General features: G+C 43.8%; 1 protein-coding gene across 1 annotated transcript; it reads right to left on the reverse strand.

The window, feature by feature from the left end:
* Nucleotides 1–5,876: 5,876 nt before the first annotated feature.
* On the reverse strand, nt 5,877–15,110 carry ZNF586 (zinc finger protein 586). Its single transcript, XM_008068699.2, has 3 exons — nt 15,001–15,110; nt 9,623–9,749; nt 5,877–7,626 (listed from the first exon to the last, which is right to left on the reverse strand). The coding sequence occupies exons 1-3, from the start codon at nt 15,031–15,033 to the stop codon at nt 6,428–6,430; spliced, it is 1,359 nt and encodes a 452-aa protein (XP_008066890.1). The 5' UTR covers nt 15,034–15,110; the 3' UTR covers nt 5,877–6,427.
* Between the last annotated feature and the right edge of the window lie 2,080 nt (nt 15,111–17,190).

The following is a 17,190-nucleotide window of genomic DNA, read 5'->3' on the forward strand; positions in this document are numbered from 1 at the left end:
CCCAACCCAAAAAAAAAAAAAAAAAAAGCAGCCGTGATGTAGCTGATACTGTATAGCTGATTATGTTAGTAGGGTATGTAGGATAACTTTGTTGGACTTACGAGCAAATTGGACTTGCAAGCACATTCTCGGAAAGGAACTAGTTCATATGTAGGGGACTTACTGTAATAGGATTTCTGGGTTGAATGGTAAATCAACTTTCAGTTCTTTGAGACATCTCCAACTGCTTTCCACAGGGATGAATTAGCTTATATTCCCTCCAGCAGTGTATCAGCGTATGAGCATTCCCTTTTCTTTGCAACCTTGCCAACATCTGTTGCTTCTTGACTTACTTACAATAATAGCCACTCTTACTGTTGTGATGGTATCTCATGGTTTTGATTTGCTTTCTCTGATGATTAGAGATGTTGAGTATTTTTTCATATATTTGTTGGCAGCTTGTATGCTTTTCCTTTTTTTGAGAAGTAGGACAAGCTCATTTAAAGCGTAGTTTTCTACAAATGCCTGAGTGCCCTATCCTTTCCTTGAGAAAGTAGATTTAGGTCTGCTAAATGTGGACCTAAATAAGGAGATTTCAAGTGTAAAGTGAAAAAGTAGCTTTTCATTGTTCAAGCTATAATGTTAAATGAGAAAACTCTTCTCTGTATACAAAGTATGTCTTTATTTTCTCTAAAGTGAACAACATGTATAAGAACATATTCAAACACATGACATACACAGAATAGCAAACAAGTACAGACACAATACTATATGAATAATATTGCAAACCTTAGCATTTGTATTTACTTATTTATTCACTTTTTTTTTTTTGAGTTGGAGTCTCACTCTGTCTCCAGGCTGGAGCGCAGTGGCACACTCATGGCCAGTGTAGCTTCGACCTGCTGGACTCAGACCATCCTTCCAAGTAGCTGGGACTGCAAGCGTATGACCATGCCTGTCTAATTTTTCTATTTATTGTAGAGATGAGGTCTTACCAAGTTGCCCAGGCTGGTCTTGAACCCGTGGGCTCAGGCAATCCTCTTACCTTGGCCTCCCAAAATGCTGGAATTATAGGCGTGAGCCACCACAGCTCAAATGTAATTTTGTGTGTATATGGGACCATGATGGAGGCCTTTATAGAATGATTTGTTGCTACCACTGCTACTGGAAACAATAAAAATTCCCTGATAATGTTGGATCCTGTCTGAATTTGCCTAGCATAGTCTGGATGCTGCCTGCCACATTATGGTATAAGGTCCAAAACTAAGACCCAACTTGATATTTGTTGAAACTGAGATGAATTTAGAAGTTCTGAATACAAAATTCATTAAAAAATAAAAAGCAAGCCGGGCTTGGTGGCTCAGCCTATAATTCCGCGCTTTGGGAGGCTGAGGTGAGTGGATTGCCTGAGCCTGCAGGTTCGAGATCTGCCTGGGCAACTTGGCAAAACCTCATCTCTATAATAAATCAAAAAATTAGCTGGGCATGGTAGCGCACGCCTGTAGTTCCAGCTACTTGGAAGGCTGAGGCAGAAGGATCACCAGAGCCCAGCAGGTTGAGGTTGCAGTGGCTGGGAGCATGCCACTGCACTCCAGTCTGGGCGACAGGGACTCCAACTCAAGAAATAAAATAAAATAAAAAAGCAAGCGACCAGACATGGTGGCTCATGCCTATAATCTGAGCACTTTGGGAGGCTTGAGGTGGTAGGCTCACTTTAAACCAGGAGTTTGAGACTAGCCTGGACAACATGGTGAGAACCCATCTCTACAAAATTTGAGAAATATTCTCATCTAATGACCCTTTTTAATCAAGGGGACCAGGCAGAATTCTCTATTATTCCTTTCCTGCAGGTTTTATTACCATTTCGACTTGCAGTTATTAAAAAAGGCCAATTCTATCTTCCCAAGAGAATCAGAGTCCACTATACTTTCTTTGTCTTACAAAGCTTATGTACCACAGTCCCTGATTGTTCACTCATCCTTAGTGTAACCCCGTGTGGCCCTGTGTGGTTAGTGGTGTCCTCTTCTTTTAGGTCAAATTGTTTAATAAACTGCAGTTGATGGCATTCATCCATCACTATAACCCTGTAGAAGTAATCTCACCTTTGCCAGTGGAGTTAAAGAGAAGGATTAAAATACTTTTAATTTGGGGGGAGAGGCAAAGAGAGGCCTATGGTGTGCAGCAGTTAGGTTGTGGTGGCCACTGGCATGCATCTATGCTGTCTAAAGAATGATGTGAAGCTGAGGTGGGAGGATTACTTGAGGCCAAGCGTACAAGATCACCTTGGGCAACAAGAGACCCTGTCTCTATAAAAAAGATAATAAATAAGCTGGGTGCAGTGGTACATGCCTGTAGTCCCAGCTACCGAGGAAGCTCAGAAGGGAAGATTACTTGAGTTCAGGAGTTTGGGCCATGGTGAGCTATGACTGCACCATTATACTCCAGCCTGGGTGACAGAGTAAGACCCTGCCTCTAAACAAATACATACACACTACTGAAGAATAAATGAGATCCAACATTAGGATTTGTTGGTTCACTATTATTCTTAATTAAACAGAAAACAGACTGGGCACGGTGGCTCACAGAGGTAATCCCAGCACTTTCAGAGATCGAGGCAGGCAGATTGTCTAAGCTCAAGACCAATTTAGGCAACACAGTGAAACTTAATCTCTACAAAAACAAAATAAGTAAAGTAACACACAAAAAAATAAAAGCCAGTTTGGTGACATGTGCCTGTACTCCTAGCTACTTGGGATGCTGAGGCAGAAGGATCGCCTGAGCCCAGGAGGTCCAGCCTGAGTGACAGAGTGAGACTTTGTCTTTAGAAAAAAGGGAAAACAGACAAAATTCATTAAAAAAGAAAAACAAGCAACCGGACAATGTCTCATGCCTATAATCTGAGCACTTAGGGAAGCTTGAGGTGGGAGGATCACTTTAGACTAGGAGCTTGAGACCAGCTTGGATAACATAGTGAGATCCCAACACTACAAACTATCAAAAAACTAGCCAGGTGTGGTGGTGCATGCCTGTGACCCCAGCTACTCAGGAGGCAGAGACAGGAGGGTTGCTTGAGTTTAAGGCTTTTTTTTTTTTTGAGTTGGAGTCTCACTCTGTCGCCCAGATTGGAGTGCAGTGGCCGCTCCTGGCCACCGCAGCCTCAACCTGCTGGGCTCTGGCAATCCCTCCGCCTCAGCCTTCCAAGTAGCTGGAATTACAGGCACGCACTACTACACCCAGCTAATTTTTTTTTATTTATTGTAGAGATGAGGTCTTGCCAAGTTGCCCAGGCAGGTCTCGAACCCGCGGGCTCATGCAATTCACTCACCTCAGCCTCCCAAGGCGCGGGATTACAGGCTGAGCCACCAAGCCCGGCAGAGTTTAAGGCTTTAGTGAGCTATGATTGTGCCACTGCATTCCAGCCTTGGCAACAAAGCAAGATCCTATCTCTATAAATTAAATAATATCTTTAAAAATAAGCAAAATATATGAATAGATGTTTTACATAAGACGGCATACCCACTTATTAAGAGAGGCAAAATTTTAAAAGACTATCCATATTCTTTATCAGTAAAAATATGGAAGAAGTGGAACTTTCGGACATTGGTGATAGTAATACTAAGGGGAACAACCATGTTCATTTTAGGGCACACTGTGGCATAAAGCCGTTAAAATGCTATATATTCACCTACTCTATGACTCAGTTATTAAACCTCAGGATTAGTGCAAAAGAAATGAAACATCATATGAAGAATTGTATTCAAGTGTATACAGTTTATAACAGTCAACATGAAAAACATCTCAAGAGTGTATAAACAGATAAATGAATATACAGTGGTATTTTATAGTATGTCCTATATCTCTGCAATGCAAAAAGAATAAACTACTCAAGTATCATCATTGATAAATCTCAAATACACTGCAGGAGAGCATCCAGGGATAAAATGACTAAACGTTTTATGGAATCAAATCACATAAAAACCTTAAAAATATGAAATTATTATAAAGCAAAGTATACCAATGATTGTCTGGAGGACTGAAAGAAAGATATTAAAAGACACTAGGTAAATAAGAAAGTGATGAATAACTTCTATATCATGACTGTGATGATAGTTTTGTGGGTTTATATGAATGTCAGAACATCATACTGTACAGTTTAAATACGTGTGGTTGACTGTCATTGATACATTACAGCTTTTAGAATGCGGCGGCAAAGAAAAACCAAGACTTGCTATGACTTTTGCAAAATACATTTATGAACTCTTGTTTTTTTTTTTGAGTCAGAATTTCCCTTTGTCGCCCAGGATGGAGTGCAGTAGCATGCTCACAGCCAGCGCAGCCTCAACCTGTGGGGCTCAGATGATCCTTTTGCTTCAGCCTTTCAAGTAGCTGAAACTACAGGCATGTGCCACCATGCCCAGTTAATTTTTTAAAAATTTATTGTAGAGATGAGGTTTCGCCAAGTTGTCCAAGATGGTCTCGAACTCATGGACTCAGGCAATCTTCTCACCTCAGCCTCCCAAAATGCTGGCATTATTGGCGTGAGCCACCATGCCTGGCTGGTTTATGAACTCTATTCTGCTGTATTATCTCTCCTCATGACCTGCATGAGGCACCCAGCTATGCCTCATAGCAAAAATACGATAAGCAATGAAGACCATTTCCAGATAATCCAAAAAGAACGAAGCTGCTCACACAGGCCACACAGTGGTCTAACAGATCTCCCTTCTCCCTATCCTCTTCTCCCTGTCTATGCAGAAATGGCCTTTAGGTCAATAGCCCAGAGGGATCCCAGATACCACAAGACCTTTTAGATTATTTTCTCTGACACTGACTCAGCTACACAAGATTCAAAATTTAGGAGTTCCTGAGAACTTCCTGTGTGTACACACCCTTCACAGCCATCATTGTGGATGCTCTTTTAAAAGAGGCACATTCCAGCTACTTTGTGCAGTCTCATTCACTACCTACAAATGCAGTATTTCTATGAAAATTATAATTTCCCCTATAACTTCACAACTTGTGAAGCTACCCTCAACAGTACTGAACACAATGCAATATCCCCTATAAATGAGAAAAATTTCACGTTCCTCTCAGAAGCACCAGAGATTGTGGCAAAACTGCCCCCTTCTCAGGTTCACCTATGAACCGTTTGTAGTATCCAGACTAAAATAATGAACAAAAAACACTAGAGTCTTTCTTTGGAGGCCTTGGGAAACAGTGAAACTAGGCCAAAATTGGAACAAAAGCTATATGCTGCCATTATACTCTCCCCTGTAAGGCATACCAAGTTTAGTGATCCCAAAAAATGCTGTTCACTCCTTTCATGGTAGCAAACCTAGTTGTTTTAAAACCACCCTATACAGTATATGCAACTTCCAAGTTCAAAAGTGTCTTAAACGATAAAGCCTTCATTATAACACAAACCAGTCGGGCTCTGTGGCTCAGCCTGTAATCCCGCACCTTGGGAGGCCGAGGTGAGTGGATTGCCTTAGCCCGCGGGTTTGAGACCCGCCTGGGCAACTTGGCAAGACCTCATCTCTACAGTAAATCAAAAATCAGCTGGGCGTGGTAGCACGTGCCTGTAGTTCCAGCTACTTGGAAGACTGAGGCAGAAGGATGGCTGGCGCCCAGCAGGTCGAGGCTGCGGTGGCCGGGAGCGGCCACTGCACTCCAGTCTGGGCAACAGAGTGAGACTCCAACTCAAAACAAAACAAAAAAACACACAAACCAAAGCAAAGGAAGGGAGATTGTCTCAGGTTCATAACTGGAAGGCTGAGAATCCCATCTAAAGGATCCTATGAGATCCACAAGATCTCTGAAAAGGTAGTCCACTTTTTCAAGTTATCAGAAGGGTCCTCTGGACCAAAAATGGGTCAGGTTCACAGCCTAACTCATCAGAGAGAAAGGAATGAGTCCAGGGCTACTCACAAATCCCACTGGTGAACGAGACAACTGGGGTTTGCTTCCAGAATATGCTGGAGTAGGTGAAAGATGCACTGTGGGCACCTGCCAAGTGGCAGAGGTAAAATGGCTTTTGCCAGAGAACTGGCAGTCAAATAAGTCTGGCGAGGGACCAGGGAGGACAAATAATGTAATGCAGCTCCCACATACCTAGAATTTATACAGGAGTTTGATGTATGACATTCAATTCAGGCAGATGGCACCCTCATAAGAGATCTTCTCCAGTGTTACGCTGAACAATAAATAATGTTCCCTGTATAACTATGGTGTTTTTTTATGAATGTTTTGGGATCCAGTGAGAGACGGCTGAAGGCTTTCTCACATTCATTGCACACAAAAGGCACTTCCTCAGTGGGAGCTCTTCTGTGTATAAAGAAGCTAGAGTTCTAGCTAAATAATATCCTGTTTGTTATACTCATAAGGCCTTGTACCTGAACTCTGATCTTGAAGTAACAGAGATTAGGCTAAAGAATATTCCAAATTTGTTTCACTTATAAGGCCTTATTCCAGTATGAACTCTCTGATGTCGAAGGAGTGAAGAACTGTGGCGAAATGATTTTCCACAATCACTGCATTTATAAGGTCGTTCTTCAGTGTGAACTCTCAAGTGCTTAATGAGACTGGAGTTTTCAGCAAAGGATTTTCCACATTTACTGCACTCATAAGGCCTTTCTCCAGTATGAACTCTCCTGTGTCTAATGAGGCTTGAAGTGTAAGCAAAGAATTTCCCACATTCGTGACATTCATAAGGCTTTGCTCCAGTGTGAACTTTTCTGTGATTAATGAGACTGGAATTTTCAGCAAAGGTTTTCCCACATTCACTGCACTCATAAGGCCTTTCTCCAGTGTGAACTCTTCTATGTTTAACAAGACTAGAGGTTTGAGCAAAGGATTTCCCACATTCACTACATTCATAAGGCCTCTCTCTAGTGTGAACTGTCCGATGTTGCAAGAGCAAAGAGCTTCGGTGAAATGATTTTCCACATTCACTGCACTCATAAGGCTTTTGTCCAGTATGAAATCTTTGATGAACACGGAGTGCAGAGTTTTGGCGAAAGAATTTTCCACAATCACTGCACTCATAAGGTCTTTCTCCAGTGTGAACTCTTCTGTGTTTAATAAGACTAGAGGGATAAGCGAAGGATTTCCCACATTCACTACACTCATAAGGCCTTTTTCCGGTGTGAACTCTCTGATGTGAAATGAGGCTAGATCTTTGGCTAAAGGATTTCCCACATTGCCCACACTCATAAGGTCTTTCTCCAGTGTGCACTGGCTGATGGTGAATGAGGTTGGACCTTCGGCTAAAGGATTTCCCACATTCACCACACTCATAAGGTCTTTTACTAGTGTGAACTGTCTGATGTTGCAACAGAGAAGAGCTTCGGCGAAATGATTTTCCACATTCACTGCACTTATAAGGCTTTTTTCCGATGTGAAATAACTGATGAACATGGAGTGCAGAGTTTTGGCAAAATAATTTCCCACATTCACTGCACTCATAAGGCCATTCTTTAGTGTGAGCTCTCCTATGTTCAGTGAGGCAAGTCTTGGTCCTAAATAATTTCCCACATTCCTCACAATCGTAAGGCCTTTCTCCATGGTGAGCTCTCTGGTCTTTGTATATATGTATACAAGTGCTTTGCTTAGAAGGTGCTGCTGCATCTTCCCTTCCATGCCAATCACCTAAAAGCAAGGAAATGTAGGTAAAGTACAGGTTGACTTTGTTGAGAGTATCAAACCACAAGTGTGTCTAACAAACCAAAAAACTAGTTCATGGAAATATCTGCAGGTACAGGGAGTGGTGTTCAGGTTGAGAATAGGGCTGCTAGAATATAGGAGGCATTATGATGTAAAGGGCATGACTATATGATGCAACAGACAGAGTAAAGGCAGGGTCTATAATTCATTCTTCTGCAGAAACTTGTCTACTGGACCTTATTAGCTGATGACGTGAATATTATACAGAAGAATATGTTGAGGCCAAGAAAATATTACCCAAACACAGTGGCCTTTGGACAGAGACTGTTTAAGAACTGGTACGTACTTCATAATACATAATAATAATATAGTCTGGGTACAGTGGCTCACACCTGTAATCCCAGCACTTTGGGAGACCGAAGTGGGAGAACTGTTTGGTAAAGACAGCCTAGGCAGCATAGTGAGACCTCATCTCTACAAAAAAACAATAAAAAATTAGCCAGAGGTGGTGGAGTATGCCTGTAGCTACTTGAGAGGCTGAGGTGGAAGGGTCACCTGAGTCCACGAGTTTGAGGCTGCCATGAGCCATGACTGCACTTGTACTCCAGCCTGGGCAACAGAGACCCAACTCAAAGAAACAAAATCAAAAACAAAGAAACCTAAAACCAAAATACATGTGCCAATATGGAAGACCACTGTACACGGAGTAGTGAGAAATACAGTTGAGACAGGGAGTACAGAGATATGAAAAATAGAACTGGACTGGATATAACAGCAGAAGTGACAAGGTATATGAATGACAAATTAGCAAACTCTCAAGAATGGGGAAGAAAAGGCAGAAATAATCTCTGGCTACTTATACTGGCACCAAAATACTAGCCAAATGGAAGAGGTTTACGGCATGATTTGAACATAGTTCTGATATCATGTCCTTACTCAGATGTCACTCCTCAGAATCAAGCTGCCTGAATTTATCTTGCTAAGGCTAGGTTCATTTCCATCTTCAAGACAACCAAAGGCTCTCTACTCCACCACCAAGAAGACCAACTACATGGAACCTGGATGATTTAAGTACTAAGGGGAAGATAACATAAATGAACAGCTGACACTAACTCAGAAAAACTCAGCACTTGATATTCTACAGGAAAGGAGGCTAAATATTTAAAAAACAATTTCTATTTATTTTTTAGAGACAAGGACTTTTTTGAGTTGGAATCTCACTCTGTCACCCAGACTGGAGTACAGTGACGATCCTTCTGCCTCAGCCTTCCAAGTAGCTGGAACTACAGGCGCACGGTACTACGCCCAGCTAATTTATTGTAGAGTTGAGGTCTCACCAAGTTGCCCAGGTGGGTCTCGAACCTGCAGGCTCAGGCAATCCACTCACCTCAGCCTCCCAAAGCACGGGACTACAGGCTGAGCCACCGAGCCCGGCTGAGACAAGGACTTTTTATGTTGTTCATATTGGCCTCAAATTCCTGGGCTCAAGATTCCCTTACCTCAGCCTTTAAACAGCTGGGACCATAGGCAAGTGCCATGGTGCCCCACAAAATACTACAAAAAGAATTTTGAAGTAGGGTGTTGCAAGAATAAGCTGTGGTCCATGTAAAGTAGTGACCATGTCAGTGATGGTCATTCCTGACAAGGCAGGCATGATGAAATGTGAGCCAGAGGAAGGAAACAGAACCTGGGACAAACAGGAGCTTCAGATCTGCACACTTAGAAGACAGACAGAAGATAAGCAAGGTGGGATGCATGAGGGTGACTGTAAGACTCCTGACTGAATCTTTCCCTGGGAGTCTGCAACAAAGCAGGTGTGAGGGCTGCTGGAGAGGAGAGGGCAATACGCATACCCCAGTCCTCCCAATCACAGAACCTACCAAAGACCTGAGGTAGGAAGCTATGTTCTTGCTCTTGACATCAGAAAGACAGTCTTGCCCATGGGGATAAAAGCTCAGGTCACAGAGAGCGAGCGCCTTACCCAGGGAGGATATAAGTGTCAGGTTCTCCAGCATCACGTCACGGTATAGGCATCTCTGAGTCTCACTAAGTAGACTCCATTCCTCCTGGGAAAAGTTCACAGCCACGTCTTCAAAGGTCACAGTGCCCTGTTATGATGGTGACAGATGAAACCACAAACAGCCCCTAGGCTGAGATCCCACAATCCATCTCCCTCACACATCCACCCTTACCTCCCGGGGTCCCCAACTCAGAGAAGAAACTTTGCCCATAAGTGTCACTGTGTCTTCATGGGATCACTGAGCATGATGTACAGCTATGAGCAACAAGAGGCAGGTGCATAAACAGGTATCTATGTTGTGGTCCTGACATAAAAAGATCTATCCTCTCCTTTCCAGAAATTCCTCTGTTATAGCAAAGGTCATATAAATCCCAATGCAACATACTGCAGCCATCAGACACACTCTCCTTCTGCATACACATCCCTCACATTGCTGGATACCACAGCACCACAGACACATACCCATGACCACCTGACTGCCCCACACCATAAGCCTCTCTCTGACCTCCCCAGAAGTTAAATTATTTGAGTGCTCTTTTTCCTTCTACTGAAGGGTAGGATTCTCATCCTAGGGTTCCAGTGATGGTCAAACACACAACATCTGATTGGACAGATGTCATCAATAGCAGTTTACAAATAAAATATACTCATAGCCTGAGTGAAGAGGGCACCACTCACCAGAGAGGGTCACATGGGGGTTGCAGTATGAGTAAGTGTGAACAGCCAGGCATGGTGGCTCAAGCCTGTGATCCCAGCACTTTAGGAAGCTGAGGTGAGAGGACTGCCTGAGCCCGGGGGTTTGAGACCAGCTTGGGCAACTTGGTAAGACCTCATCTCTGCAGCAAATTAAAAAAAAAATTAGCTGGGCATAGTAGCTCGCACCTGTAGTTCTGGCTACTTGGAAGGCAGAGGCAAAAGGATTGCCTGAGCCCAGTAGGTTGATGCTGGAGTCACTGTGAGTGTGCTGCTGCACTCCAGCCTGGGTGACGAAGTGAGAATCCAACTCAAAAAAAAAAAAAAAAAAAGAAAGAAAGAAAGAAAGAAAAGAATGAGCAACCAGGGACTGTGGTATGCAAACTATGGGATGAAGAGAATATAATGGCCTGATTCTCTTGAGAGGATGCAGCTGGTTTGTTTGAGTAACTCTATGGGTAAAAATGAAACTGAAATGAGCTACAAATAAATAATAACCAGAAAGTCTGCCTGGTACCCTTGATTAACAGGGTTTTTAGGCTAGGATACATTATTCAAGAGAGCACAGTGCAAATGGTAGTATCAGTTATCACCATATATGAAGGTAGCACAGGATATATCATCCACAGTACTCTTGGCAAATTTGAACAGGATCCAAAATTACCACAGAATTCCAATGGCTGCCAATAGCAGTGCTAGTCCCAAATCATCCCATTAAGGCCTCCGTGCATGGTTCCATACCCACAAAGAACCACCTGTGGTTTCAAATATCCATGGCCCTATTTCACTTCTGTGCTGCATTTGTTATCCTCTCAGAAATTATGACCTTCTGTTCTAACCCCATTCAAAGCCCAGGCCCACTGGCTGCCCACCCCAGACCTAGTGACTCTCACAAGTAATTATATTTGTCCCGCAGCAAGTAAAACACTCTAAGACTACTCCTCCAAAGTCATCTCAAAGTTTTGGTGAGTTCAGAGTGGTGAATAAGCACCAGCTCCAATCTGAGTGTCATTTTCCCCTCAATTTCCCCCACCCTTTTGCATGTATCTCATGTCCATTCTTTTCTAGGGTACCAGCCTAGATCACCTGCCATACTATGCTGTCAGATACATTCTCCCTTCATAACCACTTACCTCTCTCACTCGTGTTTCTGAAGTCTAATACCATCACCCAAGTACCCAAGGAAAAAAACCTCCCCTCTCTTTCCTGTCCCCCTAATAGTTTTACTCCCATAATCTGAATATTGCCCCTCCTAAATGTAACCCATGGCTCACTCACCTTGTTCTACACAGTAGTTACCACATATTGGATATCTCCAATATCAACCCCTCCTCATATATTCCCATGTATGTGTCCGGTTGCCCATTTGATGCCTCCACTAAGTGGTGTTTAAAATGTTTCAGAATATTAACATGGCGATGATATAGTGAAGTATATATTTGGTCTTCTTCTCCTTTCCTGGCATACAATTCCAAAATCCATTAAATCTTCCAATTTATAAGTGACTTTGTATATTAATGAGCTGACTGAGGGCAGACAGCCCCTAGGTAATTTCAGGCTGGGGCTGGGGGGGCTGGTTAGGAAAAAGACCAAAGCACAATTAGAGGACTGGGAAGTTCAGCCCCACACCCCAAGTCAATCAGCAATGGCCAATGATTTAACTATTCATGCTTATGCAATAAAGTTTCCATAAAACCCCACAAGAACAGGGTTTGAGGAGCTTCTAGATAACCAAACACATGGAGGTTCCTAGAGTGTGGTGCACCTGGGTGAGATCATGAAAGCTCTGCATCACCTCCCCCCTTTGCCTTGCCCTATGAATATCTTCATCTGTGTATTTGGAATATCCTTTATAATACACTTGCAAATATAAGTGTCCCCTAAGTTTTGTGACTGGCTCTAGCAAATTAATGGAACCCAAGGAAGTGGTTGTGGGGACCTGTATAACAGCTCAGTCAGAAACACAGGAAAAACATCCTGGGACTTGTGATTGGCACTGACAGTAGGGGGCAGTCCTGTGGGACTGAGCCCTCAGCCTGTGTGATCTGACAATATATTCAGTTAGATAATGTAAGACCTGAATTGGATGACACCTGGCTGGTGTCCTCTGGAGACTTACTTGGTGTGTGGGGAAAATCCTTCACACACATCTGGTCACAGAAGTACTCTCTGTTGACTGTGGTAGGGGGAGAGCAGAGAGAAAATTTATGTCTTTTTACACTCAGAATGGCCAAAACAAACCTCCTGATTCCTTCAGTGTATATTATACAGAATACCAACTTGCTCATCTCAGTTGATGTGGATTCCATTGCTACAGCTTCTTTCCTTTTTTTTTTTTTTTTTTGAGTTGGAGTCTCACTCTGTCGCCCAGAATGGAGTGCAGTGGCCGCTCCCGGTCACTGCAGCCTCTACCTGCTGGGCTCCAGCGATCCTTCCACCTCAGCCTTCCAAGTAGCCGGAATTACAGGCATGCGCTACCATGCCCGGCTGATCTTTTGATTTATTGTAGAGATGAGGTCTCGCCAAGTTGCCCAAGCGGGTCTCGAACCCATGGGCTCAGGCAATCCATTCACTTCAGCCTCCCAAAGCATGGAATTACAGGCTGAGCCACCGAACCCGGCTTGCTACAGCTTCTAAGACCAAATATCCTGGGGCCACCCCTGAACCCTCTCTTTCAGACCCTGTCCACATTAGAATATCGAATTGCCTCTTTAAAAAAACATAAACCCAGAATTCAGTCACAGCATCTAAGCCACAGCTCTGGCCCATTAATCCTCATGTGGACTATGGCAGCAGCCTCCACTCTAACCTTTGTCTTCCCCCAACCCCACAGTCTGCTCTCCACTCTGTAACCAGATGGAGCCCACGGCCTGTTAAGACTTTGGTAACAGCATCACCTTCTCCCCTCAGATGCACCTCTAAGCATTTGTACATCCCAGTATCAGCTCCAGGGTTAACCTTCTATATGTGTTGTATATTGATTCACAGAAATGGAAACCTCTCCCAATAACCCATGTTATTAAGTTTTGGGTTTCAAGATCTTCAGATCAAAGGACTGAAGAAATGCACTTAAGAGTTTCAGGACACAACAATCTAGACAACATGCAGGTGGAGGCCAGGACAAATGAGAAACTAGAACACACTCTACTTTCTTCTGTGGGTTTCTTAAGTGCTTCTGTAGCCATGAGAAGGTGTGTGAAAGATGGGGCTTTGGAATGTGTCAGTGGTAGGATATGATAGAATCAAGTCTCTCTTGCTCTTTGTGGTCCTGGAGCCAGGTGACCTCAGGCTGAGTCTCAACCTGTGGCTAGTGTTCAATGTCACTTATTACTTCAACCCTCTCATTTCCTCAATGTCCTCATCACCTCCTACTCCTATGTTCTTCGTTTTTTGTTTTTTTTTTTGAGTTGGAGTCTCACTCAGTCGCCCAGACTGGAGTGCAGTGGCAACTTTCGGCCACCGCAGCCTCGTCTGCTGGGCTCCAGCGATCCTTCCGCCTCAGCCTTCCAAGTAGCCGGAATTACAGGCATGCGCTACCATGCCCGGCTGATTTTTTTTTTTATTGTAGAGATGAGGTCTCACTGCCCAGGCAGGTCTCGAACCCGCGGGCTCAGGCAATCCACTCACCTCAGCCTCCCAAAGGCGCGGGATTACAGGCTGAGCCACCAAGCCCGGCTATGTTCTTCGTTTTAATATCCTTTGGGAAACTTTTAAAACCCTAAGACAGACTGAGTTTCTTCCTTTGTCCAAAACTTTCCATGGCTCTAGAGCAGTGATCCCCAATCTTTTTGGCATCAGGGATGGGTTTCGTGAAAGACAACTTTTTCCACAGATGGGAGGGTTGGAGGGGGGTTTGAGATGATTCCAGTGCATTACATTTATTGTGCACTTTAATTCTATCACATTGTATTATACATTGTAATGTATAATGAGATAATTAAACAACTCACCATAATGCAGAATCAGTGGGATCCCTGAGCTTGTTTTCCTGCAACTAAACGGTCCCATCTGGGGGTGATGAGAGACAGTGACACTCCAAGTGTGTTGCCTATGTCCAGTCCACTTATAATCTCGTTTGGTTGCTGCCACTGCAGGAACCCCTGCTTCACAATGACAGATGTCGGAAATGGAAGCAGGCTGATCTGACAGGAGGCGGAGCTCAGGCGGTAAAGCGAACCATGGGTAAATACGGATGAAGCTCTGCTTGTTCGCTGCAGCTCACCTCCTGTTGTAGCTCACCTCCTGCTATGCGGCCTGGTTCCTAACAAGACACAGACCAGTACCGGTCTGTGACCGGGGGACTGGGGACCCCTGCTCTGGAGTCTTCATAGTGAAAGTGCAGCCTTTTGCCTGCCCCTGAAGAAGTAACTCTGCCTCACGCTCTTTGTTACTAGCAGACAAAAGACGTGCCCGGATTTCGAATCTGCCCAACTCGGTCGCGCCTCCACGGTTTCGCAAGCACGGGTTTCTCTGCCTGTAACACCTTCCACACCCCATCACCTGGGTTTCAGCAAAGGGCACCCCACTCCCGAGCGCCTCTGTCGCAGACCGAGGCGTCGGCTGCAGGAACGCGAGAATCCTTCACTAGCGGCTTCAGGATTTGGATGGGGTGAGGGTGGGTGAGGCCAGGAGGACACAGCACTTACCTGAGTCGGTACCGTCAGCGCGGCCGCCGCCATCAGACTCTGTGGGCGACAGGGGACGCGGGCACAGCGGTTCCCACACAGATCTTGTCGCAGGGTCGCGCCTTGCGGCGTCCCCAAGCCTCAGGTCCGTCTCTGTGCAGCAGAGACAACACCTCCTCTCGCGCTTTCTCGATTTTGCCACAACCGCCCAGACCCAACATAAAGCCACGAACCCAAAACAAGCCAAAATGGCTGCCGCGGAGAGGACGCCGGAAGTTCCGGCCTCACGTTACGCGCTTCCCCCTTCTCCACAGGTTCGTTGGCTCAGCCACGCTTCCGTTCCACGGAGCGCGTTCTGGGTAATGTAGTTCCCACAGATACACAACAGTAAGTTCACTCCCCAGCGGTCTTCCAGAAGAAAGGACGAAGCTCCACCGCGAGCGGCATTAGGAAACTGCGACTCCAGGTCCAAAGGCGGAGAGGTGTTTCCCTTCTTTGAGGGAGAGGTACTCACATTTCTGGGGGTGCAGTGTGCAACTGAACACCCATGTGTTGAAAGACATATTATTTCAGAATCCGTGATGCTCAGCTTCCACCCAGAATCTAAAATATCATTTGCCACACTCTCAAAAGCCACACATCAAAGGGAACACTACATTTCATAGAGTCATTCAGAGATAAATTGCATTCACTGGAAACTGAAGCTAATAAAATTATCACATCGTAGTTCAGATGCATGCACTCTCAAGTTTTACAGGCATTATAGTCAGTATGTGTATGTTTGTTCAAGGTCAAGAGAAAACATATTCCAGGTATGGCAATGACAGTAAGAGAAGTGTTGTTGGGTCATTCCGAGGGAGAAATACAAAGATGGATATGTGGTTTTCACATAAAACATTTCTCTTAACTTATATAGTTAATTATTGCGTTCATTTCACTAACAATGTTTTTATCTATTTCGTATCTTTTACTTGCAGATTATTTGAGAAATTTGATATTAATGTCAAAAAGAAAACAATAAAATAAGTGCTATTATAGTACAGGACAATAGCTGCAGTGTCCAAACGTGAATCATGTATGCACATGGTGCTTCAACACTGAGATAATTCAAGTGTCTCAAATCCACGATTTCAGCTCTTTGCTGGGAAGTGATGATCATTTCTCTTCTGTCGCTGGGACTGAACACCGAGGGATATTGGGTTTGTTGCAGGAAAAAAAAATTGGAAAATGCAAATTACAGAAAGCTATTGGCAATGACAATGTAGTAATTTAAAGATAGTGGTAGAAATATCTCTGAGGAACATCAGTGGACTGTGAAAAAAATAAGTTAAGACATCTGAGAAGTTTTAGTATTGATACTTGAGAAGAGATAGAGCTAACCTGAGCACATGACTACAATGGTCTTTCTGAAGATTTGTCTAAAAAAAGTGAGTCTTCTTCATTCTTGACAACATTGAACAATATCAGCATGGAGTTAAAGTAGAATAACGAGGATTTTTTTTTTTTTTTTTTTTTAGTTGGTGTCTCACCCTTTCAACCAGGCTGATGTGCAGTGGCACAATCACAGCTCACTGCAGCCTTGACTTCCTGGGCTCAGGCAATCCTTCTGCCTCAGCCTCATGAGTAGCTGGACCCATAGGCGTGTGCCACCACACATGGCAAATTTTTTTGTTTTTTGTAGAGATGAGGTCTCACTATGTAGTCCAAGTTGGTCTCCAACTCCTAGGGTCAAGCAATCCTCTCACCTTAACCTCCCAAAATGCCAGGATTGCAGGTGTGAGCCACTGTGCTCAGCCTAAAGTAACCAGAATTCTGAAAATAAACACAGAAGCTGAGATGTATAATGTAGAATTATTCTTTTAGAATTCTGCGTTCACATAAATGTGCTGGAAGGTATGTATGTATATGTGTTTAAACTTGTTTCCTATACCAGTTGTTCCTTTTAGTAAAAACAGTCATACTTTGTATATATATTTGCACTTTGCTTTTCTCACTTAATGATAAATCTTGAACATACTAAACCTACTTTCTCATTTTGCATTTGATACATCAACACTTAGATGACAAATTATTTTTTAAGACTAATTTGAATTTCATTGACTGTATGCTCCATGACTGGCCAGCTGTTGGAGGGAGGAGCCAGATAAGCCTACAGATCTCCCTTTGGTCCTGCGAAGTCCTTCCTTCAAGACCATAGAAAACACTTGTGAG

Source organism: Carlito syrichta, unplaced genomic scaffold (assembly GCF_000164805.1).
Source record: "Carlito syrichta isolate Samal-C Ts95f unplaced genomic scaffold, Tarsius_syrichta-2.0.1 Scaffold311480, whole genome shotgun sequence".
Lineage (NCBI taxonomy): Eukaryota > Metazoa > Chordata > Mammalia > Primates > Tarsiidae > Carlito > Carlito syrichta.